A 27,526-nucleotide genomic window follows, 5' to 3' on the forward strand; every position below is an offset into this window, starting at 1 on the left:
GTTAAAAATTACAGACCGATATCGCTTTTAAATACAGATTATAAGATATTTGCTAAGGTTTTGGCTAATATGAGGGTTCTGCAACAGGTGATTCATGGGGATCAAACGGGGTTTATTATTAGTGGTAGGCAAATGAAAAATAATGTGAGACATATAGTTGATGTGTTAGAGTTTTTGGAAAGGAACAACCAGATCTCTGCAGCGCTAATCTTTTTAGATGCTGAAAAGGCTTTTGAACAATTGAATTGGCAATTTTTGTTGAAAGTTTTAGACAAAATGGATTTTGGGGAAAATTTTTTACAACCAATTAGGGCATTATATCAAAAACAAACTGCCCGAATTATAGTTAATAATAGCCTGACAGCAGCATGTAATATTGAGAAGGGCACAAGGCAAGGGTGTCCGTTATCGCCCTTGTTATTTGTGTTAACTTTAGAGATATTATTGGTTAAAATTCGGAATTCGGAAAAAATTAAGGGGATACAAGTTGGAGATCAGGACTATAGATTGAGAGCATTTGCAGATGATCTGGTTGTTACAGTGACCCAGCCAGAGAACTCTGTTGTGGACCTGATGGAGATAATAACACAATATGGGAAGGTTTCTGGATTTAAAGTAAATATACAGAAAACCAAAATTTTGGCTAGAAATATGACAGTTTCACAGAAGGTTCTTTTAGAAGGATTAACTGGATTTGAGATTGTTAAAAGGGTTAAATATTTGGGGGTGATTTTATCACCCTCTAATACAAAGTTATATAAAAATAATTATGAAAAATTATGGGGGAAAATTCGAAAAGAATTGGAGAGTTGGGGAAAATTGCAATTGTTTTTGTTGGGACGGATTGCAGCAGTGAAAATGAATGTCCTGCCCAAATTTTTATTTTTATTTCAAATGATACCGATTCTTAAGAAAGATTCTAACTTGGAGGAATGGCAGCGTGGTATCAATAAATTTGTGTGGGCAGGGAAAAAGCCACGAGTTAAACTTAAGATTATGCAGGATACTCGTGAGAGAGGTGGCCTTAAATTGCCTAATTTTAAATTATATTATGAAGCTGCTGCATTAGTAGGAATAAGTGATTGGATTAATTTGACGCAACCGAGGTTATTAAATCTTGAGGGCCATGATTTGTTGTTTGGCTGGCATGCATATTTGTTGTATGATAAGAAGGTAGATACTGTGTTTAGGATGCATATTTTAAGACAGGCATTGCTGAGAGTTTGGAAGAAGTATGGACATAAGTTAAGCTGCAAGATACCATTGTGGGCAATTCCAAAACACGCAATAGAAAATATACATGCTGGTTTCAAACATGATGTGACTACATACAAGGAAATCTTAAGCTTGGAAAGGAATGTTTGGTGTTTGAAATCATATAGCCTCTTGCGAGAAGAGAAGGTTGTTCAAACTTGGTTTCAATATATTCAGTTACGGGCCAGGTGGAAAGAAGACCAGAAAAATGGATTTGCAATGACTGATGAAAATTTGATAAAGCAAATTAGAAATCAGGGACCAGCACATATTAAACGGATATATCTTGCATTGATAGAGATTGATTCAGAAACAGAGCTTGTTAAGGATTGTATGATAAAATGGGCCCAAAACATTCAGGAAGTTATTACAATGGACATGTGGGAAAAGATTTGGGTGAGGAACGTAAAATTTACTCAAGCTCAAAATCTAAGAGAGAACTTTTACAAAATGTTTTATAGATGGCATTTAGATCCTAAAAAGCTTGCAAGTATGTATCCGAATTACCAGCCTAAATGTTGGAGGTGCGGTGATGAAGATGCAACATATTTTCACATATGGTGGACATGTAAGATGGTTAAGGTTTTTTGGATAAAAGTCTGGTGGAATATGCAGAAGATTTTTAAACGGAGGATAAAGTTTTGTCCGCAATTTTTTTTGTTGGGAATAATTGCAGACGCTACAGTTGTGGACACCAAATTGATGTTGAACTTAGTTACGGCAGCAAGACTTTTGATAGGTCAATATTGGAAGAAAGAGGAACTGGCGACTATAGAAGAGTGGACTTTAAAGGTTTCCGACCTGGCAGAGATGGCGAAGATTTCGGCCTATTTGAAAGATCATTCGCAAGAACGTTACATTATGGAATGGAGAAAATGGATTGAGTTTATCCAGAACAAGTATAGGGTTAAGAAGTTTTATGTAGCATTCGAATAAGTCTTCTTTTGTTTTCTTTTTTCTTTTTCTATTTTAGTTTTTTATATATATTTAATATTGCTAAGGTTTGTATTATCCTATATAAGTTAGAGAGTGATGGATTTTAGAATTTATAGTTGTTAGTATATGGTTGTTTATGATTGCTTTTTTTTATATATATACCTTGTATTTAGCTCTGGGAAGTCGGGGGGGGGGGAGGGGGGGAGGGGGGGAGGTAGGGGGGGAGGGGGGAGGGGGGCTTTTTAAAGGAAAACTGTACTTTAAAACTTTTCAATAAAAAAAAAATAAGTTCCTAAAATAATCTGGCTGCAACTGTCCTGAAATTCATAGGAAAAGTGAGAAAGGAGAGAGTGTTGATAGATCCAGCTATTCTATTTATGACAGGAGATTTTAGCTCTTACAAGATTTGTTTTGCTTTCTACCCTGCCACAGACTATCAATGTTGGGAGAACTCTTGTGATGTGGGTGAGTGAAAGTGGGGGCAGGAGATCCCTTTGGACACTTGCTTTCTTAGAGATTATGTAAAATCTATCTAAATCTCCACCCACCAACATTCTTTATTACATCATGAGGATGACTTGATCCAACAATGACTTCTGTTAATTTGGTTTTACAAAACAGCCTCTAGCAGAACTGGAAACACACACACACACACACACACACACACACACACACACACAAGATGGGGAGGGGGAGAATGAAAATTTTGGAATGGTAAGTTGCAGTTGCAAGTCACACAACGTTAGTATATTATCAAAGTGTGGAGTTGTTGGAAATTATCAGAAGGCTCTGAGATCTGTGCAGAGTTTAATAATGAACACATTGCTGTGCATTGGCAAAAGCTCGGGATAGTTGTGTGTAGAATTGAGGACCCTGCATGATCCTTGTAAAAGAAATGTACCAATTAAAACAAAAAAGCATGCACATTTGGCTAGATATACTTTGCATTCCCATATAAATACTAAATTACCTATTTAACCTGAATATAAGCTGCCGGTCTTTTTTTGCCAATGCCATCCCACCAGGCTCAAGGTTGACTCAGCCTTCCATCCTTCCGAGGTAGGTAAAATGAGGACCTAGATTGTTGGGGGCAATTAAGTTGACTTTGTAATAATGCCGCTTGGGGTGTGTGTGAAAGCCCTAATAAGCAGGCATATACATAGAATGAAGGCTACTGCTAAGCTTGTAAGCCGCCCTGAGTCTTCGGAGAAGGGCGGGATATAAATGGAATTAAAATAAAAAAATAAAAAAAATTAAGAGTTTTTTTTCTGATTTTGAGATTTCTTTAGTTTATTCAAAGAGCCTTCAACAACTGTTTTGAATGGCAACTTTCATGTTAAACAATATACCCCTGTGGTGGTGAACCTATGGCACGCGTGTCACAGGCAGCACGCGGAGCTGTCCCTGTAGGCACGCGCGCCATCGCCCCAGAGGGAAGCGAGGCCAGGCTTCTCCCCTCCGCCTCTCCACGTGCGCCTGCACTCTTGCTCTTTCTGCACTGGGAGTGAGGGACCAGCTGCAAGAGCTGGGCAGATCTGGGCTGGACGGTGGAGGCAGCTGCCAGCAAGAGTCCAGGTAAGCCTCCGGAGCAATTTCGCACACACACCCCACCACACACATGGCCGATCTGGGTGGTAGAGGCCTTTTCCAAGCCTATGGAGCTCTCATCCATGGCCGCGGGGCAATTTTGCGGTGCGCCAACGGCTCCAGATGCCTGGAGAAGGCCTCTGCCGCATGGATCTAGGGCTGCAGAGCGATTTCATGCCCCCCCTCCCCCCTGGCCGATCTGGGCAATACATAAGTGGGTTTTGGGTTGCAGTTTGGCCACTCGGTCTCTAAAAGGTTCCCCACCACTGATATACCCCCTCCTCCACCCAATCAAAACAACAGGTAGTGCAAACATTCTTGTGGTTCCAGACCTGTTTCTGGATTCCAGATCACTCCTGTTTTGGCTTTTCCCTCTCTGGCACCAGAAACTCAGTCTGTCTCAGTTTAAAACTGCTAAGAGGAACACAAAGCAACTTTTCATTGTTTGCCTTCTGCCCCACATATTTCTTCTGTGAAAGCAAAGAGATTTCAGGATACCACTGAAAACAGCTCCTTTGCAGTAATGCAGTGGATTTGTTTGTCTTCTGTCTATTCTAGTATCTGGAGTTGAAAGTGATAGGTAGGCCCTGACTTACGATCCATCCAAAGTTCTGACAGAACTACCTGGGGGGGCAGGTACTTGTGAACTGGATTTGAAGTTCCAGCAGTCGGGGGTTGTGTAACTGTATAGAGTATAGTTGTGTAATTGTACTTCAGTCACCAGCTTCTGATGCTTGGCAACTGGGCTGCATTTACAGCCATTTGAGACATCCTGCAGTCACATGACTGAGTTTTGCTATGGTTTTATCAAAAGCAGGCATTTACTTTTGGTTTTCAGCTAAACTACTGGTCTTTAATGACCACGGCATTTGTTTAATGACCACAGCAGCAGCTTTACAATTATTGTATTCATTTTATGACCACTACAAAAAAGGTGGAAAAATCGGGCTAGTCCTGTGATATTGTATGACAGTCACAAGTTATGGTCATGATGGCAGGCTCTATTACAGTTGTAACTTGAGGCCTACCTTTATAATTAATCTGTCCTTAGTGATTTACAACATTTTGCATTATTGTTTCACCTTGTAGTGAACAAAAGGCAAGGTATTACGTATCATAAATATCATTTATGAGAGACTAGTGCGTAATCCACTACAATATTTTTCAAACTTGGCAATGTTAAAATGTACACACTTCAACTCCCAGAATCCCCCAGTTCCCCATAATTCTCTGAACACCCTAATTGCTGACTGGGGAATTCTTGGGGTTGAAGTCCACACAACTTAATATTGCCAATTTTGAAAAATCTACTAGAAGAATACTGAGGTGTGTATAACTTAATCCTCCATTTTTTAACGTTTTGTGAATTTTGTGTTTTTTAAAAAAATTCTTACAGCTTTAGGCACTATTTCTCAAAAAACAAAACGTCTGTGATCCTAGCAGTATCAAATGTTATTTCAGAAAGTGACCAATTTTTATCAGGGCTTGTGGCAGCCTAAGACGTCTTCCAAAATCCATTAGAAATGCAAAAGAATTCTGGGGTGTTTGCCCCCCCCAAATTCTACCGTTCTGTGCTGTCTGGCTTAGTTATGAGCTACCATTTGAAATGTCCTGTGGTGTTCTGAACAGCTGGGATATTGTAGGAAATTGTAATATGGGAGCTGAAAGCTTGGTGACACGGTACAGGAGGGCCTGTCTAGGTCAGGGCTTTTCATCCATTGTACCACTTTTAGGATATGGCAACATCCGAGTACCACCAGTCACCTAGCAAGGTGTCAAAAACTTGATGACCAAAAAAAAAGGAAAAAAGTGATGACGTACAGGTAGTCCTTGACTTACAACAGTTCGCTTAGTGACTGTTCAAAGTTACAATGCACTGAAAAAAGTGCAGCCACCGGTTCAGCTCATTCCCCTCCCCCGCTAATTAGGCCTCAAATTACATTAAGGATGTTCTTCTTTGATTACTAGGAGAATAATCCAAAAAAGCTAATACAATCCTGAGTTGCATAAACAGAGGCATAGAATCAAGACTACATGAAATATTACTACCGCTTTATAAAACCCTAGTGAGACCACACCTGGAATACTGCAACCTATTCTATTCTATTCTATTCTATTCTATTCTATTCTATTCTATTCTATTCTATTCTATTCTATTCTATTCTATTCTATTCTATTCTATTCTATTCTACCAGTTACAGTGGGATAATTGGAGGAGATGTCTGCAACCCCTTTCTTTTAAGGGAACATTTTTTTTAACATTTAAGGAATTAAGTAACTACATTTAAAAAAAGAAAATGACATAATGACATAATGGAAGGAAAACAAAATATCATAAATAAACATAGAATTTACAATTGTCAAAAACTAAGATGGCCTTTGGCATGATCCAGCAAGGCTGTCCTTATGTTCTTGTGTGTGTGTTTTTTATGGCCTGGCTGACATAATCCCTTTTTTTTTCCCCGCAATAGCTTGACATTGTTTCTTATAATGCTATAGACCTCCAGGATTGGCGGTATTTTTCCTAATCTTTGGCATACATTTGAACCTGAATAAAAATGTGTTTATTCCTTCGTATTTTTCCTAATCTTTGGCATACATTTGAACCTGAATAAAAATGTGTTTATTCCTTCGTATTTTTCCTAATCTTTGGCATACATTTGAACCTGAATAAAAATGTGTTTATTCCTTCGTATTTTTCCTAATCTTTGGCATACATTTGAACCTGAATAAAAATGTGTTTATTCCTTCGTATTTTTCCTAATCTTTGGCATACATTTGAACCTGAATAAAAATGTGTTTATTCCTTCGTATTTTTCCTAATCTTTGGCATACATTTGAACCTGAATAAAAATGTGTTTATTCCTTCAACCAGTTTTGCTTATTTTAAGGGTTTTAGACGTGAGCTTGCATTAATGGTTTTGTTGATAGTCTTCCCTGGAAATGGGCAGATAAGAACTTGCTGTCAAGCAGTTTGTTACAGTATGTTTTGAAACTTAAATGCAAGAGTTGCTCATTTAACTTGCATGGGAAAACCACTAGGACTTAAGGGCATTCTGAAGCATGTGAAATCTGAAACGAAAAATGTTTAGTAGTAAGATTAGATAAATGTAGATATGTATACACACACACACACACACACACACACTCTCCTTACAGATAGTCTTTGTTTAGTGATTGCCTTGGATAGTGATTATTTGCATTTATGAAAGTGATGAAAAGTAACTTTGCAACCAATCCCCATTTACGACCTTTGCAGACCTGCAAAGCAAAGGAAAGCTGAAGTAAGATTGTAAACCCAGCCAGGATTTCACTTAGTGGCTGCTTTGCTTAACAACTGAGTTGTTGGTGCCAAATGTGATCACTAAACAAGGACTGTCTACACATACTTTCAACTTCACTGATTAGCTGAGTACCTGTTTGGTGTACTGTGGGAATAATGTAGTCCAGGGGTGTCAAACTCAATTTCATTGAGGGCCGCATCAGCATTGCGGTTGCCCTCAGGGGGCCGGGTGGGTATGGCCAGGGTGGGCGTGGCCTACTGGGTGGGTGTGGCTAGAGTGCGTATGGCCTACTGGGTGGGCGTGGCCAGCTCTACATCATTTGCATCAAGGGTGCCTATGGGGGCCTGGGCAGGAGTGGGACAGATCTGAGGGTCTCTGGCAGAAGGAGGGTCTCTGGGCCAGGGCCAAGGCAGTGGGGGCCGTTCCCTCACTGTTTCCAGGATGGCTTCGCGGGCCACATGAAACCACTTCGCGGGCCTGATCTGGCCCCCGGGCCTTGTGTTTGACATGTCTGATGTAGTCTAATATCTAATATCTCTTAGTGCATACTTCCGATGTCAGAAGTGAGAGAGAAAGAGCTGAACAGTACAGTCCTATATAGTTTACTCAGAAATAAGCCTGATAAACTCCAGTGGGAGTTTGTGTTGAGAAGGTTTAAAGGCTTTTGCAGAACATGACTTGATGACACCTAAAACTGACTAATAAAGAAGGGGAAAATGCTGTCACTGCATATCTTTTCTTCGCTCCCTTTCTGAATAGAAAAGTAAATAAAACAGGGAAGTCCCTAGAGATCCATTTGGGGAAGATTTGTTGGATTTTGAGGGGCAGAAGTATCCATTGTAACCCTTAAAATATCTTGCTGTCTAGAAAAGGGAAATATCAACCTCAGTTTTGAAACGTGAGTTAGTGTTTTCTTAAGTCCATGCAAGGCTCATTGTACCCATCTTGCTGCTTAAACCCACCTGCAATTTAAAAAAAAAACAGCACGAGAAAAGAGTGCTAAACATGTGGGGTTTAAATAGGTGAGGGGGGGAGGCATACTTTTCATCCTGATTTATAGCTCTGTAAAGCTTGTAAAAGATGAAGATCAGCAAAGGGGAGAGTTGGTAGATCTGCTTGGCAGGTTTTACAAGTAACAGATTTAAAATCAGGCCTCAAGGCATATTCTTTGACATGTGACTTGAAGTGACCTGGTAGGTTTCAACAGTAAACTTGCCTTTCTGAAGAACTTGGGAATTAACCCTTCTTGTGTAATCCTGGATTTACAAGATGGAAGAGACCAGAGAGTTGCAAAATATAACTTCATTGCACTATACTGGCTTATTGAATATATTAGCAGCACTCCATCTGATGCATGTGTTGCAGACTGAAACCAGACAGCTGGAACAAACACTGATCTGTAATACCTGTGGAATATTTCTCTCTTTTTTTCCAGGGACTTTTGTGTATTTTGTTAGTCCAGTGAAAATTCAAGCCACATGCTGAGTCACCCTCTTCTTAAAAAAAAAAAAGTCAAGATGCGATTTCTCTGTGCTGAAACCCCAATTAGTTGAATATGCTTTTCTTTCCTGACAAGCTGGCAGAGTAATAAAATTCCTGTAATGCTCTTCCACCTAAAATGAGAGTGAAAGCGCAATTTTTCAACAGTGCCAAAGCAAATCCTGGGCATCTAAATTTCATTGGATAAAAAGTTGACCCTTGGATCTTCTATCCCACGGGTGTCACACTCGATCGTGTCACGTGACATACCATGATGTAGTGCAACATTTTTTCCTTTTCCGGAGCCAGAGTAGGTGTGGCTTGCATGTGATGGCATCCAGCCCGCGGGCCGCCAGTTTCACATTCCCGTTCTATCCATTTCATGATTACTGCTAAGTATTTGAGCAATCCCACATGCTTGCTGACTCTTCCCTTCCCATTTATTTTCCTTTACTAGGCCACTGAAATCCCAGAGAGTGGCTACGGGGACCGTGAAAGTGCCTTCAGCGAATCAGATCTCTTTCCAGATGAAGACACCATGACCTTGGCCCAGCAGGAAGTCCACCATGAGTCTGATATGGACAGTGCCATTGAAAGTAACCACAGTTCAGAAGCATCAGCTGTGTGCAAGGTTGAGAAGGATGGTGTGTTGAATGGGCTCTTCCTGCCTGGAGATAAGTGAGTACAAATACTGTTGGAAAAACTTTTTTTTAATGCTTTTAAAATGCCTTCAGCTGTAGGCCAGGTTCATCCTTGTAATAGGTATTGATGGATGCATTGCTTCCTCATCATTGGCTACCAATGGCAGCACAGCTGATGAAAATGTCTCTCAGTTACAGCATATATAAAGGGGGAAGGAAAGAGAGAGAGCGAGAGCTGACAGCCATCAATTTGCTAACTTCAAGTCTCCAATTTTTGCTAACTTTTTGCCTTTCTCTTGAGAGGATCATTCTTCTTGGCCTTTGTTCTCAGCTTCTTAAACAAGGAATCAAAGCCTTTGTAGGAGTCGTCAAAGGGCTAGTCCAAATAATTTGTGCATAGTGTTCTGCTTATGATTTAGCAGAGAAACTGAGATAAATATAGAAGAAACTCTGCTAGGCTAACATGGAGGACAAAACCAAGAGTAGCTGGGTAATTGGAAGCACAACATAGTTGTGCAGTTAGATACTGCAGATTGGCAGAAGCACTGCAATATAATTGGATAACTTCCTGCTTTTCAGATGCCTGCAGTCCTTCAGCTACCCACAACTCCCCTGCTTGTGTCTTCCTGACCCAGTGCCCCTGGCAAACATGCTGATGGTTGCTGTTTCTACTGATTTCTTGAAAAATCTATCCCTCTACAGCAGAGCTGTCAAACTGCCGGCCCATGGGCTGGATCCATCACGTGGAAGCCGTGCCCACCCCAGATCTGGCAATGGGGAAAAAGTCCTGATATGTCACAACATGTCACATGATGTGGCGAGTTTGACACCCGTGCTCTACAGCAGTGTTTCTCAACCGTGCCAACTTTAAGATGGGTGGACTTCAAGCTTGTCAGTTTACCTGGAGATATTCTTCAACAACCTTTGCCCCACCCACTTCATCCTAATTTAAATCCTACAATAATCTAACTTGGTGATTCCCCATTGCTGGCTCAGGAATTTGGGAGTTGAAGTCCATCCATCTTAAAGTTGTCAAGGTTGAGAAACATTGCTCTAGAGCAGGGGTCTTCAAACTTGGCCCTTTAATGACTTGTGGACTTCAACTCCCAGAATGCTGGCTGAGGAATTCTGGAAGCTGAAGTCCACAAGACATAAAAGGGCCAGGTTTGAAGACCCCTGCTCTAGAGTTTTCTCAGTTAAAAAAATATCAAAGAATCACATACTGGATTTTGGTACAGTGAGCTCTGTGCTTTTGGGATTTTTCAGCAGTTGTAAGGCCTAGGTCAGGGGTGTCAAACTGCCGGTCCATGGGCCGGATGCATCATTGCTGGCAATGGCAAAATATCGTGATACGTCGCGACACATCATGTGACATTGCGAGTTTGATACCCCTGGCCTAGGTGTTCATAGAGGCCTCACAGAACAGAAGTGAAAATATGTGATCTGTGACTTATTCTTAATGATCATTAGAGCTCTAATTTCGATATATTAGAACAGAAGAGGTGAGTGGAAAGAGAGAGCAATCAGGATGTTAGCTAACCAGTTTGGTCCAGTTCCTTCAAATCAGTTGCTAAATGCAAAATATCCCAGATTATTCATCCTCTTTCTTTTGCTCTGTCTTTACATTCTTCTTGCCATTATTCTCCAGCCTTTCCTCATGTCATGTAATAAGATGCAGCACTAAAGCAACCCTGGCTGATTCTGCAGTGAAAAATGGTATGAGGAGACTGAATAGTGTTTACTTGGAATCATTCTTCCGGTGTTTGTGTGTGTGTGTGTGTGTGTGTGTGTGTGTGTGTGTGTGTGTGTAAGGGGGTTGCATAAGCACCCTGACGAAGTAGAAAAAGGCAGCACTAAGTAAAGGTGGTGCAAGAGGAAAAGCGATTAGTTGGGACAGCAGTAGGAATCAGGGGAAGAGGGACTGACTCTGTCAGAGGGCAGACAGAGAGCTCAAGTCTTGAAATCAGAGTTCCTAATGGGTAAAACAATTTAGTACTTCAAAGTTGGTTATTTAATTTTTGTCACACCTTTTTAGTATTTTTATAAATAACTCGAGGTGGCAAACATACATAATACTCCTTCCTTTGATTTTCCCCACAACAACAGCCCTGTGAGGTCATTGAGTAACTGGCCCAAAGTCACTCATCCGGCTTTCATGCCTAAGGCAGGATTAGACCTCCTGGTTTCTAGCCTGGCAGGTTAAATATTCTAGGAATTCTTTCTTCGCGGCACTATTCTTAACTACTGGACCGATCTGGTTCTATGGCAGCAAAATAATGGGTCCAGGAATTGAGGTAACCCGTGGTTCTTGTACAAATACGCATCTGCATATGCATAACAGAGGTTATTGCACTAGTACTTGTACACTGGTATGTACAAAATAATGTTACTAATATCGGTCCTAATTGCCTAACGCTCCTGGTTCTGTTAGCACGGTAGCAGAAGACCCTTTGTGTGAGTATCCAAGAGCTATATTGATTTGCCCCACAAAGCCAGCTCAAAGCAACTGAAATCTCCTTTGACAAAGCTATGGAGGTGACCTGATTTGGTTCATTGAATCAGAAAGGCCACCCAGTTCATCTTGTTGAAGCAATTTGGAAAGCTTTGAACTGCCTCTGATCAAAGCTGCAGGAGACAGTTCCCATCACTCTTGTTTCCCAGCACTGGTTCAAATCTTTCTAAAGTGACAGCTGCCCGTACAAATCCACCTGGCTTGGACAAGCTCCTAGACAGTTTCTGCTGCACACCTTCCTTGCTTGTGCTCTGCTGCCACCGATTGCTAAGCCTCTTTTCTGTTTGAAAATGATTTAAGTCTACAGTAACATAAAGGAGGTAGACCATGAGAAAGATCTGCTTGACATTCCTTATTGGTTACGGTGTTGTTATAGCGAGCTAGGTTCTTAAAGCAGCTAAAGGTTAAATATATCAATATTTTGTTACATTCTCCAAATCTGGAATCTTTTCTTCTATGAAGAACATTAAATATATGCAGTTTTGGACTGTTGCCTCAAATGTGATCATATACCAAATGGAAGGATGCTTGTATCCAGGACTCTTGTGAGTGTTGGCTTAATGAAATTTTTCTGTTTTCAGCATTTGAACTGGCTTTATCCTGAAGAGAGGAACAAGAGCAGACAATACAATTCAAAATTTATTGAGTCTGTTCAAAATAGAGTCAAAATTTTGGAGAAAAGACAAAGGAACATATTTAATGTAATAGTCTTATAAATATATTCATTAAATGAGGGTACACACACAAACACACACAAAAGTTAGCTATAATATAGGGATTTTTAGAACTTTATAATAATAATATAACAACAACAACAACAACAACAACAATAATAAAGTTGGAAGGGACCTTGGAGGTCATCTATCCAACCCCCTGTCCAGGCAGGAAACCCTATACCATTTCAGACAAATGGCTGTCCAGTCTCTTATTAAAAACTTCCAGTGTTGTATTATTCACAACTTCTGGAGGCAGGTTGTTCCACTGGTTAATTTTTCTAACTGTCAGGAAGTTTCTTCTTAGTTCTAGGTTGCTTCTCTCTTTGGTTAGTTTCCATCTATTGTTTCTTGTCCGGCTTTCAAGTGCTTTGGCAGGACAAGAAGCAATGGATGGAAACTAGTTTTTGCTTAATTTGCTTAGCTGCTTATAGTTCTTTTTTATTTTCCCATTTTCTAGAGATTTTTTTTCCTCTAGGTAGTTTATTATAGCATTTCTACTTTTTTCTTTCTCTCCCCTCTTCCCTATATTATTTTATATATTTATCGTATATAATTTTTAATATAATAGTGTAGTTATATTATCATTTAGTTCATAAATAGTGCCACAAACTGCTATGGACTTTTCTTAAGAAAACATAATTGTGATTTTGAAGTCTGATCTTTTATAAAGGATCTATATCCCATCAATCCTAGCCTATCGCAGAACTAAATTTATTCCTGACTGTCTTGGGGGGGAGGGGGAAGGGCATGGTTTCTCAAGTCAGACTTTGAATTTCCTTAGACTTGTCTTCTGCTTGTATTTCCCAAATCCCAAGTTCTCTTCTTCTGCCCTCCTTTGACTGGCAATTCTTTTGTCCCCATCATTACAACGCATAAATGCTGAAGCCACCAATCCCGGACCAGAGAAGGCAGAGAAACAAAAATTAGATGGTGGGGTTTTGCAAAACCACCCAGTTTTGAGACTCCTTAGATCAGTAGTGGCGAACCTATGGCACGCGTGCCAGAGGGGGGGCACTTGGAGCCCTCTCTGTGGGCATGTGCACCTTTCTCTTTGGTTAAGTTTTCACAGGAAAAGGCTATTTTTCAAGTCCCTTCCTAGCCAAAACAAGCCTCTGGAGCAAATGCGCTGTTTTCAGCTTTGAATTACATCAAATCTGACACCAGAAACAGACTAACAGATGACCTGAGTGCTGCATGCGTTGCTCTCAAACTTACAAAGTATAAGCCAAAGTTAGACAAATTATCAGCATGCATACAACAGCAAAAATCACATTAATTGTTCAAAAGCATGCCAAAGGCAAACTTTTTACCTTTCAGTAAAAAGTTGTTTGTATCATTGAAAGCTTTGTTATTGTGTTTTTCTTTTAAGACAAAAGATGTCAATATATGAGTTGCCGTGTTGGCACTTTGCAAAAAATAAGTGGGTTTTGGGTTGCAGTTTGGGCACTCAGTCTCTAAAAGGTTCGCCATCACTGCCTTAGATAGTACTGCAGAGAAAACTCTTTTTGGTCTCCTCTAGCCTGAGCTCTGCAGAAGAAGGCGGAGATGGGCTCTGAAGCAGATAAAAGCAACTGCAATGTGATCACTTTATTTCAACCTTAGAAGTAAAGGGATCAGTTTTGCTTTGAAGAATCTCTGAGGGAATGATTTGTTTGAGACTTGTTGAAGCAAAGGACAGGTTTGATAGCTTTCAAAATCCTGGATAGGTAGCTCTCAGATTAAGATTAACTGCCAATAAATGAGCCAATAAGCTACCAATAACTACCAGTAAAGAAGATGAGGGCTTTTAACATTGGAGCTTGGAAAATGCATAGACACCTCAAACCATCTGTTGAGGGCTTTGTTCTAAGTCACCCTTCCATCAGTTTGGCCAGGGCATCATAGGTATTTTTCTTCCAGCTCCACAACTTTCCTGAACTCAGCTAATTAGTCTAAAGTCACTCCATAAGTGTCACATCTAAAAATAAGAATATGAATCTAGCTCTATCAAGACCTAGTTCAATGTGCAAACTGTGGAGTCTACTATCTTATATGAATATGTACTTCTTAAATCTTTCCATGCATTTCTTTATCATTTAAAAGAATCCAGTAGTATTTGGTAGCTGGATCATTTAGGTACGTTAGGGCCAAAAGCTGAATTGGTCTAAAGTGGATTATTACATATTAAGAGTCTATCTTCTCCTTCCTCCGACAAGAAAAATTGCTGGGGTATCTTTGTGCACGTGAGGAGTATATTTGTATTCTGGCACTTGTGCATTTGCTGAACAGTTCATTATGGGCAAGTGAACTCCCCCACAGACCAAAGGCTGCCTACCCCAGTCTAGAACTCACTCTATAAGAATGTGAGCTTCCCCTTGGAAGGTGGAGACAACTGCTAAGGAAAAAGTGTTTGTGGAAAGAAGAGAGATTGGCACGGAAGAATAAATTTCAGCAAGTTCCAGGAACTCATTAGTATGTAGTATATAAGTCACAATGTGGTATATATTAGGAATGTGTATTTGTAATTATACAGTTCTTAAAAGAGCTTAAATATTCAGCCAATGGCAAACCACTTCTGTATTATTGCCAAAATATGGATGTGTCTATAAAGGCACCGAGAGACTATATATTTATGGTATAACAATTGTTTATGACAACGTCATTCTGCATTAGACAAGAGACCCAAAAGATAGAGAGGAGGAAAGTGTTTTATGTGTCTCCTCCTTTTTGAGTTCAAGAACTGAATTGTCTTATGTTTTAGCTTGCTTTGACATTTCTCTGCCAGTTTGAGCCCATTTTCCCAAAGTGATGTCCTTCAGTTTTTGGAAGTATTTTGTGTTTTGAAGGTGGAAAGCTTATTGTTAGGATTGTGTCGTGATGTTTCCTTTCTTTTTCTCCAAGATCAAATTTGCTGAATCCTGCATCTTCTGATCTTTCCACCTATTCCACTGCCTCTCTGATCAGTAACGAAGAACAGTTTGAAGACTATGGAGAAGGAGTTGATGTAGACTTTACCCCCAGCAGTCCTTGTCTTGATGATGAAAGCAGGACACATGCTTATTCTGACCTGGGCTCATCTGTTTCTTCCAGGTTGGCTACTTTAATATATGCTATGCCTCACTTTAGGTTGGAGGTGGAGAAAGGACTTAGGGAGATAATCGTGACTTACGGTAGTTGCTTTGCTGTTCATGAATACTAACTCCACTAACTCCACCTTTTTGCCTCTGCCTTCTTTGGGCAGAAACCTTGCAAGTATCTTTCTTAAATCCTAAAACAGTAAATTGGAGATGCAGCATATATTATTGTTGTTGTTGTTGTTATTGTTATGATTTGATGATGATGATGATGATTACAAGCAGCGGCATGACAAAGTAGCAACAATGGTGCATTGGAAGATCTGCAAGAAATATCATTGGCCTGTAAGCAAGAACTGGTGGGATCATAAAATAGAGAAAGTCATAGAAAATGATAAAGTTAAACTGCTCTGGGGCTTCAGAATTCAAACAGACAAGCACCTGCAACATAACACCCTGGACTTAACAATTGTCAATAAGAAAGACAAAAAAGTCTGGATAGTAGACGTGGCAGTGCTTGGAGACAGCAGAATAGACGAGAAAGAACTGGAGAAGATAACAAAATACAAAGACCTACAAATAGAAGTAGAAAGACTGTGGCAAAGGCAAGCAAGGGTAGTACCAATAGTAATAGGCGCCTTGGGTGCAATCCCAAAACAACTGGAGCACCACTTGAACTCCATTGGCACTGACAAAATTCGCCATTAGTCAATTGCAAAAGGCGGCTTTACTAGGAACTGCTTCCATTCTGCGACAATATCTGTAATACCATCAATTCAAACATCCACATCTGCCTCTCCCAGGTCCTTGGTAAGGACTCGATAGGTAGACAAAAATGCCAAATCCAGTCTGAACATCTGGCTGACTGTGCGATGAATGATGATGATGATGATATAAAAACTCTTGCAGGTTGGCATGGAAAATACTTTTGTATGTGTGATTTTTAATGTCAGAACTGAAAAACATTAATGGAAAATCTGAATAGCAAGATAATTCAGTATGGAATCTTTAGTCTTGTTAAAGTATTGGAAACTGCTATTGCTTATATGGGCTGGAAATTTCTACAGTATTTTTCCCCCAAGTTCACAAGATAAATTGGCCTAATAATATATAGATAGTCAGAGCAGGAGTTAGCCACCTTAGGGCTTGCGAGCATAGGAGACTCCCCACGGAGAGAATATGCAACTATAACTCCCCCTTTTACTCCAGCTGCCCTCAATTGTTGCTGGGTGAGGAAAGTGCCCAACACCAGATCTTGTTCATTATTAGGGGCTGGGGGAGGGGTTTGTCTGAGGATCTAGAACAGTCTTTCTCAACCATGACAACCTTAAGATATTGGACTTCAACTCCCAGAATTCTGGAAATTAAAGTCCACATGCCTTGAAGTTGCCAAGGTTAATAATCACTGGCCTAGAAAGCTCTGCTTATGCCTGTGAGTAGAACTGATATTGAGAAAAACAGTGGAAAGTTAAATCCATTCTTCTTTTCCTTCCGTCTGGAGGACAACTTAGTTTTCACAATTTTTTTTCTTCCCAGTTTTTCTCTTGAGAGAGAATTGATATAGTAAAGGAAGTGGGTTGTTCCCAGAGGCTGGCTGGCTTGATAATCTTCCTTAATGGAACATGGCTGAAAATATCACAGCTATTAAGTCCACTTTTTTAAAACAACAACAACAACAACAACAACAACAACAACTGTTTAATTGATAGTCACTCAATGCTTGAAGGGAAATGTTTTGGTTGTAAGTCTTCCCTTTGGCTTAAAAAAGGGGAATGTATATAGAGTATTTAGCATTGACCTATCAGGAGCATTCTGAGAGTAAGGAAATTTATTTTATTTATTTAATTTAGATTTATATACCGCCCTTTCCCGAAGGACTCAGGGCGGTTTACAGGGCATTTAAAAAAACAGTCAATACAAACGTTAAAACAAATTAAAAGTGATTAAATAGAACCCTGAGAAAATTAAAACCCAGTTAAAATTAAAATTAAAAATATTCTCAGCCTGGGCCAGAGAGCTCAAAGAGCCAGGTCTTCAGGACCCGGCGGAAAGAACGGAGGGTGGGGGCAGTCCTAAGCTCCGCAGGCAGCTGGTTCCACAGGGCAGGCGCAGCCACTGAGAAGGCCCTACCCCTGGGTGTTACCTGCCGGCAGTCTTTAACCGGCGGCACCCTGAGGAGACCCTCCCTGTGGGAGCGCACTGGACGAAGGGAGCTTGATGCTGGCAGCAGGTGTTCCCTCAAATATCCCGGGCCCTCACCATTTAGGGCTTTATAGGTCATCACCAGCACCTTGAATCTCACCCGAAGGGCAACTGGAAGCCAATGCAGCTCGCAGAGTAGAGGTGTAATGCCTGTAAATCTCTGAATAATGGGATTTTAAAAAAGCAACTACTGTATTTATGGCCTTAAGGAGCAGTACAGAGAATCATGTGAAAATAAAACAACAAGAATCTAGCCTGGACCTCATAATGCCTATAGGATCTAATTTAGTAACTCACTGTCTTTCCACTAACAGTGCTGGTCAAACCCCACGGAAAATGAGGCATATCTATAACAGTGAGCTCTTAGATGTCTACTGCACCCAGTGCTGCAAGAAAATCAACCTCCTTAATGATTTGGAAGCCAGGCTGAAAAACCTAAAAGCCAACAGGTGAGTAAATCCAATGGAGTTTCACTGAGAATCTGCTGAAAAGCATGTTGGGAATGAGTATATTTTTTAGTGAAACAAGCTTTGCCAGGGTAAGATACCCTTTTATAATGGTGATAATTTAACCAATTATTTTGTTGTTGCAGGGCACCTCCATGATGGTTAATTAGCATTAAATTTAGTGATCCTTGCTTCTAAGCAGACTTGTAGAATCAATTAAGCCTTTTAACTGAGTGCTTTGCATGGCAGTGAGATCTCAGTTTTAAGGCCCGTTTGAGATACTCTGTAGAAGATGGTTACTCAGCTTATAATTTAGTGAGCAAAATCTATTTCTTGCTGCCTGAAGTATGGGCTCTCTTGAATGGATGCATTACTTTTTAGCATTGAGTAAAGTACTAGTGCCCCAACAGTTTTTGAGAAATAAGACAGCATATCTAGCCGAGCAAAAATTGGCCTTGCTGATTTGATTCAAGCTTTGGGGTTCCTGAATATCTGTAGTCTAAAGTTCATACATGTGTGTGTTGATGGCTACACTACTCAGCTAATGTGTTTGTGTAAGGTTTCAGCTTCTTATTCCCACGCTGAACACTGCCAAAGGCTTTAGCTGAAGCTCAGTTTATACTCTATTGTCTTAATGCTGGAACAACACTAAAAAGGCTGGTGTTTACTGCGGCATTGAAGAATGAGTCACTCTTTGCTGTATCTGCCTAAGTATTTTCTCCTGTGCTTTATGTGAAGATACAGTGATTGGCCTATTTCCCACCACTCATGCAACAGCCTTTTAAATAGTAAAAAGGTAAAGGTAAAGGTTCCCCCGCACATGCGTGCTAGTCATTTCCAACTCTAGGGGCCGGTGCTCGTCTCCGTTTCAAAGCCGAAGAGCCAGCGCTTGTCTGAGGACGTCTCCGTGGTCATGTGGCCGGCATGACTAGACGCCAAAGGTGCACGGAACGGTGTTACCTTCCCGTAGTGGTCCCTATTTTTCTACTTGCATTTTTACATGCTTTCGAACTGCTAGGTTGGCAGAAGCTGGGACGAGTAACAGGCGCTCATTCTGTTACGCGGCACTCAGGATTCAACCCGCCAAACTGCCGACCTTCTGATCGACAAGCTCAGCGTCCTAACCCACTGAGCCACCGCGTCCCTGGCAAATAGTTAGTAGGAAAGGGCATAACACAGTGATAGAATTCATGCACCTTGTTTTCTCTTTTGCCTGGAAATTCCAGCTTCAGTCCCTGACCACGTTTAAGGAAAAACTTGTAAGATTTTGTGCCTTGGGATGAAAACTGTTCCCATGCCATGCTCTTATTGGCGTGAATTCACCATTTGCCTTTTTTACACCTAACGTATACTCAGTCCCCAGGTATAGCCACTGGAACAGCAACCACTGAGTGTCTCTACTCCCCTGAACTCTAAGTATTACCATTGGGAACCCAGTGTAGCCTGGAACATTCTAATTATTTGAGATTCCTGTTTATGTATTAACTCTAATCGTTTATTGACAGAAAGAACATTACTCCCCCCCCCAGTGGAACAGAGTCTGTCTTTTTGGTTCTTTTCTTCCATTTTCTTCTGAGGTTTATTTTCCTAATTGTTCTGTTTCTGTTCCTTGGCCACCTGTCTAGGAATGCCACTATTCCTATTGTTTATTCTCAGTTCCGTCAAGTAAAACCCTTCCAAATGTTGATTTTAATGTATGGATGTACTTATTTATATTTCATATTGCTTAACCACCCTTCTTCCTCAATATTTATCTTACACCCATCTTTCCATCACAAAGGACATTGAACTTGGTAATTAACAATAACAAAAATGAGAATAAAAGAAGAATGCAGTGATAAAATGCACACAATATTAAAAAAAAATCATGAAGAAAAATTCCAAAACACTCTTGTCAGTTTTAACTTCCCATTTTAGAAATCAGTAATCCACCTTTTTTTTAAATCACCATGGAGCTATGTGTAACAGATTTAAAATATAAAAAGTTGTTCTGTTAGTGTTTTTCAACAACTACCGTAATTTATTTACTCTGTTGATCATTTTTAAAAAGTTGCTTTGCACATTAATTATCAAAGCCATTGTTATATTGCAGGATCCAATCTGGGTCATTAACCAGGACCAGAGGTATTTCTCTTCCAAGCTTTTGGAGTCCTTCTGGAGCCCATCTTCAGGGAATATCTCTACAGAAGCTTGGAAGACAAAATCTCTGGTCTTGCTTACCAACCCAGATTGGATCCTGCAACATTATCCTGGGACATGTATACTCGCGTTCATTCATCATTGTTATATGTTATGATGATGTTAATGAGAATAGCTTTAAAAGAAAAGAAAATTCATGGAGGGTAAAATCATCCATGACAATCGGCAACATATTTTCTTCAGAAGCAAAAATATATTGACACTACAGTGCCAAAAACTGGGAATCAAGAGTGGCAGGAAACTAGCAAAGTGATGTTTGTCAGCTTCCAGAAGGACCTGGAAGGGCACAGGATGCTGGAGTAGATACACATTTAGTGTCTGATCAGGCAGGACCCTTCTTACATGGATACAGCACAATTAATTTATACTGCGTCTTGAAGCTACACAGTTCTCAGAAATGGACAAGGGGGGAAAGTGAACAGGGCGCAGCTTCCCACAACATGCCAATTGGGACCTACTCTGATTGTGGTGCATTTGGCGGGGAGGGGGGATTTTAAAGGGTTTTAAGTGATTCCAAGGGTGCCACCCCATTTTTAACTCCTCCAAAATCAAAAAGTGAACCGAAAAAGGGTCAGTCGTATCACTTCTGATGTGTTATCAAACCATCACCCGGTGACCTTTGTCCTTTCATAAGGTCTGGAAGCTGAGTGATGACTCTCAGTCCTTTAAATGCTGCTTAGCCTGGTGTAAAGAGGGTCTAACTGTGAGCGGATGACTGTGGTGCAGTCCTCAATACCTGATTCAGAAGCCTCTCTACCAAGTCATGTGGACTTGCTGTCTAGTGTGAAGTTTAAGGTTGTAGTTTTATTATGTTTTAATGCCTCAGCTATATTCCAAAATTATTAAAATGAGAACATGTATTGCAATTAAAATCTCCTGCATCTATATTTTTTTTTATTATTATTCCAGCCCAAACCGAAAGATCTCTAGTACAGCTTTTGGCAGGTAAGAGACATGGGTGGATTATTATCAAAACTAATCTTTTACAGCTGCAAGCTGTAGACAATTGCATGGGGAAGGAAGAGCCATATGGTTTGAATAATGTCTAAATTCAATTGTATCAGGGCACTTTTTGATCTGTGGTAAAAACAATCTTTTTCTGTCTCAAGGTACTTCATCAGTCTTCTGTATCAGAACTAAAATGGCAGAAGCTAAGCAAATTGAGTTTTTTGTGTTCTATCATATGTTGCCTGGCAAGGTGGGGAGAATCCTCTCCTTGAGGAAAAAAAGAAAAAAAATCCTCATTGATTAAAGAAGCAGTTAACATAGTTATACAGGTCAGGCATGATCCGATTGTCTTGATTTTGCATTTGCTAAAGGTTTTCTTTCTCTTCCACTGCAAAAGGAAAGGATACCTCAGCAGTGTGAAAAGGGGGCAGAATGCAGTGACTGGGGCTGCACTAGGATAGTCCTCCTCTTGGGACAGCCAGTTTGGTCTAGTGCAGGGATAGGCAACCTTGGCTTTTTTATGACTCGTGGACTTCAAATCCCAGAATTCCTAGGGAATTCATGCTGGCTCAGGAATTCTGGGAGTTGAAGTCCACGAGTCATAAAAGAGCCAAGGTTGCCTACCCCTGGTCTAGTGTTTAAGGCACAAGGCTAGAAAATGGGAGATTGTGAGTTCAAGACCCGCCTTAGGCATAAAAGCCAGCTGGGTCACTCTCCCTCAGCCCAACCCATCTCACAGGGTTGTTGTGGGGAAAATAGAAGTTATGTTGGACATGTTTGCCACTTTTTGTAAAAATTATAAAGGTAGGATGCAAACAAATAAAGCCCTACTCTCAGTGTTTGGATACTGATTTATTGCTGCTGACTATATCAATTGGGAGGGGGGGGGGTGGCTCTGTGTAATCCTGAATTCTTCACTAAAGGTTGTCCTTGATTTATGACAATTAAGCCCAACATTTCTGTTAAATGAGACCGTGGTTAAACAAGTTTTGCCTCATTTTACAACCTTTCTTGCCACAGTTGTTCACTGTAGTTGATAAGTTGTGAAGTGAATCTGTCTTCCCCATTAACTTTGCTTGTGACCAGGTTGCAAAAGGTGATCACATGATCCCAGGATACAGCAACAGTCATAAATATGAACCAGTTGCCAAGCATCTGAATTTTGATCATGTGATCATGGGGATGTTGCAAAGGTTGTAACTGTGAAAGATGGTCATAAGTCATATTTTTCAGTGTTATTGTAACTTTGAATGGTCACTAAAGGTTGTAAGTCAAGGACTACCTGTATCTCTTAGTTCAATTCTTCACTATCTCTTAGTTCAGGGGTCTTCAAACTTGGCCCTTTTATGACTTGTGGACTTCAACTCCCAGAATTCCTCAGCCAGGCACATGGCCTCCACAGCCTCCAAAAAATTTTATGAGAATGAGACATGCTTTCAAGAATAATTGTTGGAGGTTGATGATTACTGGCATAAATGCTGGGGTGTCACCCAAAATGTTGTGGCATGTCAGTTTTGACACATGTGCCATAGGTTTGCTGTCAGTATCCTGGTTTCATAGAAATCAAACCCACAAAACTGCCCAGGTGTATAAGTAATTTCAGGGCTTTGTTTGCATGGTTTGTAAGGAGAGAACTAACCTAGATATAAGAAGAAATTTCCTGACAGAACAATTAATCAGTGGAACAGCTTGCCTTCAGAAGTTGTGGGTGCTCCATCACTGGAGGCTTTTAAGAAGAGACTATTTGTCTGAAATGTTATAGGCCAGTGGTGGCAAACCTATGGAACGTGTGCCATAGGCGGCATTCAGAGCCCTCTCTGTTGGCACACACGCCACCGCTGCCAGCAGCAGGTCCATCGGGCCGCCACCGCTGCCCGGAGCCGGAGCCTCACCCACCACAAAGGAGGCAAAGCATCCAATTAGTAAGCTTGAGTAGAGGTGGTAGAGCAGAGGTCACCAACCACTGTCGATTAGTGGACTGGAAAAAAAGGGAAGGGGAAGCATTTTACATGCATGCATGCGTGCATGGGGCCGCAAGCATGTACGCGCGGCAAATGGAGCGGGGCTAGTGCCTGCGTGATACTTAATAGCCCGGCTCCGTTCTTGTGTGGTCCATGTGGCGGCAGCCATTTTTGCACCTTGCAGCACAGTGGCCCATTTTTGCGCCCCCAGTTTTTGCGTGCCAGAGACGGCACTCAGAGGGGCCTCCCTGCCCTCCCCCTGAGGGCACCACTATGCTGATGCGGCCCTGGCACTTTGTGATAAATAAGTGGCTTTGGATTGCAGTTTGGGCACTCGGTCTCTAAAAGGTTTGCCATTACTGTTATAAGGTCTCCTGCTTGAGTAGAGGGTTGGACTAGGAAGATCTCCAAGGTCCCTCCCAATTCTGTTTTGTTAAAACGGGTGGGGAACTATGGCCCTTTTATGACTTGTGGACTTCAACTCCCTGAATTCCTGAGCCAGCCTGTCCATAAATCATAAAAGAGCCATAGTTCCCCACCTCTGTGTTAAAGGATACTTTTTAGCATTACAAATTAAATAATTAAAAATAACAATGAATTAATGCATTAATGGTGCAGCAGCACTGCTGTTTCAGGTGCCAGTCAGTTCTGAAGAAAATTCTCAGGCTAAAGAAAGAGCTGAGGAAATTTGTGAAGGGTGTGGAAATGCAGCAGATTGGTTTTTAGGCCCGGGAGTTTGGGGGTTCTCATTGAGGATATCAGGGACTTGAACTCCTGTGACTGAGACAACAGTGAGGGTAAATAGAGGTTGTCTCTCACATAAGAGTCGTTTCCCTTGGACGGACACTCCAGCACTGCAGATATTTCTGTACTGCAAGTTCATGTCCCTGCCCTTATTTTAAAAAGTCGCTTTAGAGTCAATATTTAATATTAAATATTTGCACTGGATATTAGTGGCGTTTTGTCCTTGTTGTTTGTCAACACTGGCAGCTTCCCCTCTGAATTACGGAGTTGAAAGGGGCCAGTCAGACCACCTCTCTCCATTCCACTAAATGCAGAAATCCCAATGAAATCATGTTCTGAAGCTTCTTTTCCAAGAGGTGTCTTTCCAAAGTGTTGAAATCTTTTCTCCTCTTTACAGACAACTTTTCCACAACAGCAACTTCAGCAGTAGTAATGGCAGCACAGAGGACTTATTCAGAGACAGCATAGATTCGTGTGACAATGATATCACAGAAAAGGTAAGCTGTTTCTACATCTCAACGAAGGAAAAAAAAACCTGAGGAATTGGTTGATGTACAAAAGAAAAAGAAAGAAGGCATCAGGACTCCGATATAGTATATTCAAGATCTTTTTTCATTCTACTTGGTTGTACTGCCAACTTCTGAAAGACTTAGATCAGTAATGGCAAACCTTTGACATGCATGTCAAAGGTGATATGCCACAGCATTCTGGGTCTTCATGTCAGTGAACATCCGACAACACACACTCTTCTTGAGCTATTTTTGGAGGTTATAGGGGCTGTGTGAGAATGGGGTGTTCAAATCTTGCAGAAATGTCTAAGATTTCTGCTTACTTGAAGGATCATTCACAAGAAAGATATATTTCAGTTTGGAGGAGATGGATAGATTATATTCAGAATAAATATGGGACTAAAAAGTTCCATTTAGTTTATGAGTAGATTTTAGAGGGATATTGTTATTAATTTTAGTGTTAGTACTTTGTATGTATTTATGTTAAAGGGGAGTTAAAGCACATTATGAATTTGGTTAATTTTATATTATGGATAGTCTTTAGCTAGAATATGATTATTATAATTATACCCTGTATTTAGCTCTGGGAAGAGGGGGGAAAGGGGGGTGGTTTGGGGTGGGTAGGATTTTGGGATGTATTGTAAAATTTTGTTTTTGTAAAACTCTTTAATAATAATAATAAAAAAGAGAGAATGGGGTGTGCTCTTGTACGGGCTCCCAAAATTGCATAAAATAGTGGGTGCTGTCACACTGTTTTCAAAAGCTGCAGAAATCAAGGAAGACCATTCTCCAAAGTAGCTTTGGGAACTAAGGCCTTGTGCAACCTGGAGCAGCTTTGGATAGGCTGCAGGAACCTGTCAACAGAAAGAGAACACTGCCTGAAGGGAAGCAACAAAGTTGGTGCTGATGCCAGGTGTTGCTGTTCAGGATGGCCTAGATTGGGTGTGGGTGTGTGTTAGAGAATTGTTTCACTTTTGTTTGGGAGTGAGGGTGACACACCAGCAGAGTCAAGTTAGGCATTTTCCTAATTTTTGACACACTTAAGCCCAAAAGGTTTGCTATCACCGACCTAGATCAATACAATAAGTCTGAGATTTGCAGTTGCAGCACATCTGGTAGTTGAGAAGCCTGCACTTGCACAATCTAGAATTAATTTATATGAAAACTGATAAGTAATTTAATTGGATGAAAGATGGAAGAATTATGCAAAGTTTTATCTAGAGAGGTAGTTTGGTACTAAAGGAATGAATGAGATCCATTTTTGACCATTCTCTACTTAGTTTCTTAAGGGCTCAGCCAACTTGCATCCTATTCCTTTTTGTAGGTGACTTACTTAGAAAAAAAAGTGACAGAGCTGGAAAATGATACTGCAACAAATGGTGACCTGAAGAGCAAACTGAAGCACGAGAATACACAGCTAGTTCACAGGTAATTTAACCTGCTACCCACCCTGGCATTTTGGTAGTTTGCAGCAACTGGGAGCTCAGTTTTAATTTTATTTCCCATCTGCTTGAACAGGGATTGCTTGAAAACAGGACAACGTTATGCAGGTAGTCCTCAACTTACAATTACAATGGAGCCCAAAATTTCCATTGTTAAGTGAGACAGTGGTTAAGTGGGTTTTGGTCCATTTTATGACCTTTTTTGCTACAGTTATTAAGTGAATCACTGCAGTTGTGAAGTTAGTAACATGGTTGTTAAGTGAATCTGGCTTCCCCATTGACTTTCCTTGTCAGAAAGTCATAAATATGAATTCTGCAGCCGTCATAAATATGAATCCGTTGCCAGGTATCCAAATTTTGATCATGTGACCATGATGAGGTGGCAACAGTCATAAGTGTGAAAAGCAGTCATAAGTCACTTTTTCATTGCTGTTGTAATTTTGAATGATCATTAAACAAATTATTGTAACTCAAGGACTACCTGTAAACTGGTGAGAAAGTCTCCTTCGGTAATGTTTTCTTTGCCCCTCTGGATTTACAGAGCAAGGTACTCTTAATAAAGGCTTGTGTGAATATACATTGTGGTGAACAAGAGAGGCAATATTTTTATTTTTCCATCCAAGGAAGAGAAGGGTATTTTCTAAATGTAGTCGGCCGTTTCATCTGTCAAAACATCACGTCAGGTCAATATTTTATATTCCTGGAGTGGGGCAATTTAGAGTTGGGGGCCTCCTAGAGAGCCTCGCAAGCGGTGTCAAGTGATGTCATGATATCATCAGAAGAGACAGAACCAAGCATTCAGAGACTTGGGAATGGGAGGACGTGACACATGATTTGCAGAAATGTTAGTAAACGGAGTCTTGTGAATGCTCAGCCAGGGGCTGTATATGTGGCAGCACTTTGGAGAAGGCCGAATAAAGAGAAAACAACCTTTGTAGGAAATGCTCGGTTTATTTATTTATTTATTTATTGAATTTCTATACCGCCCTTCTCCCAAAGGACTCAGGGCGGTGTACAGGGCAATAAAATACAACGTACAAAAGTTAAAAGTAAAATTAATTTAGCCCTAACAATCAATAGTTAAAAATAAACCCAACCCCTTAGTCCAGGCCGGCCTGTTCAAACAACCAGGTCGATCCAGTGGATAGCTAGACTAATTCAAATACCTTGCTGCCAAACTGAATGAAACCTACGTGGCTTGATTACACCAGAGTCCACGAGTTAGAAGAACTGCTGAAAGACCAGGAGACTTCAGCCCAGCAGAACCTGGAAGAAGAGATTAAGAGGCACAGAGAAGCCTACAGCAAATACGAAAAGGAGAAGGGCACGGAGATTGAGCTGCTGAACACACGGTAACATCCCAGTAATGTTTTAAACCACCAGGGGCTTTGTCTCAAAATGGCCGGAATGCTTCTTGATTCCCCCCCCCGGCCGCCATTTTGGATTAAGAGTGGCTCCACCTGTGTACTTGCCATGGTTTCTCTTTTCCCCCACACAGTGGCTAAGAAGCCCATTCTTCCTGTCCAGATACACAAAGGCAATTATTTATCAAATTTACATAGCCGCTCATTTTCACAAGTGTGACTCTGTGCGGTGCACAATAAAACAATCAA

The 27,526-nt window shown here is 40.7% G+C and overlaps 1 protein-coding gene across 4 annotated transcripts in view; it reads left to right on the top strand.

Moving 5' to 3' along the window:
* Positions 1 to 27,526, top strand: part of RAB11FIP4 (RAB11 family interacting protein 4) — a 236,946-nt gene that overhangs the window by 197,139 nt on the left and 12,281 nt on the right. For all 4 annotated transcript variants that reach the window (XM_083353612.1, XM_083353611.1, XM_083353614.1 and 1 more), the window contains 7 exons: positions 8,998 to 9,218; positions 15,290 to 15,478; positions 17,979 to 18,113; positions 21,219 to 21,254; positions 24,360 to 24,459; positions 25,796 to 25,899; positions 27,125 to 27,265. In XM_083353612.1, coding sequence (XP_083209738.1) covers positions 8,998 to 9,218; positions 15,290 to 15,478; positions 17,979 to 18,113; positions 21,219 to 21,254; positions 24,360 to 24,459; positions 25,796 to 25,899; positions 27,125 to 27,265 — 926 coding nt within the window. The remainder of the gene's footprint in view (positions 1 to 8,997; positions 9,219 to 15,289; positions 15,479 to 17,978; positions 18,114 to 21,218; positions 21,255 to 24,359; positions 24,460 to 25,795; positions 25,900 to 27,124; positions 27,266 to 27,526) is intronic.

Source organism: Vipera ursinii, assembly GCF_947247035.1.
Source record: "Vipera ursinii genome assembly, chromosome: 2".
Lineage (NCBI taxonomy): Eukaryota > Metazoa > Chordata > Lepidosauria > Squamata > Viperidae > Vipera > Vipera ursinii.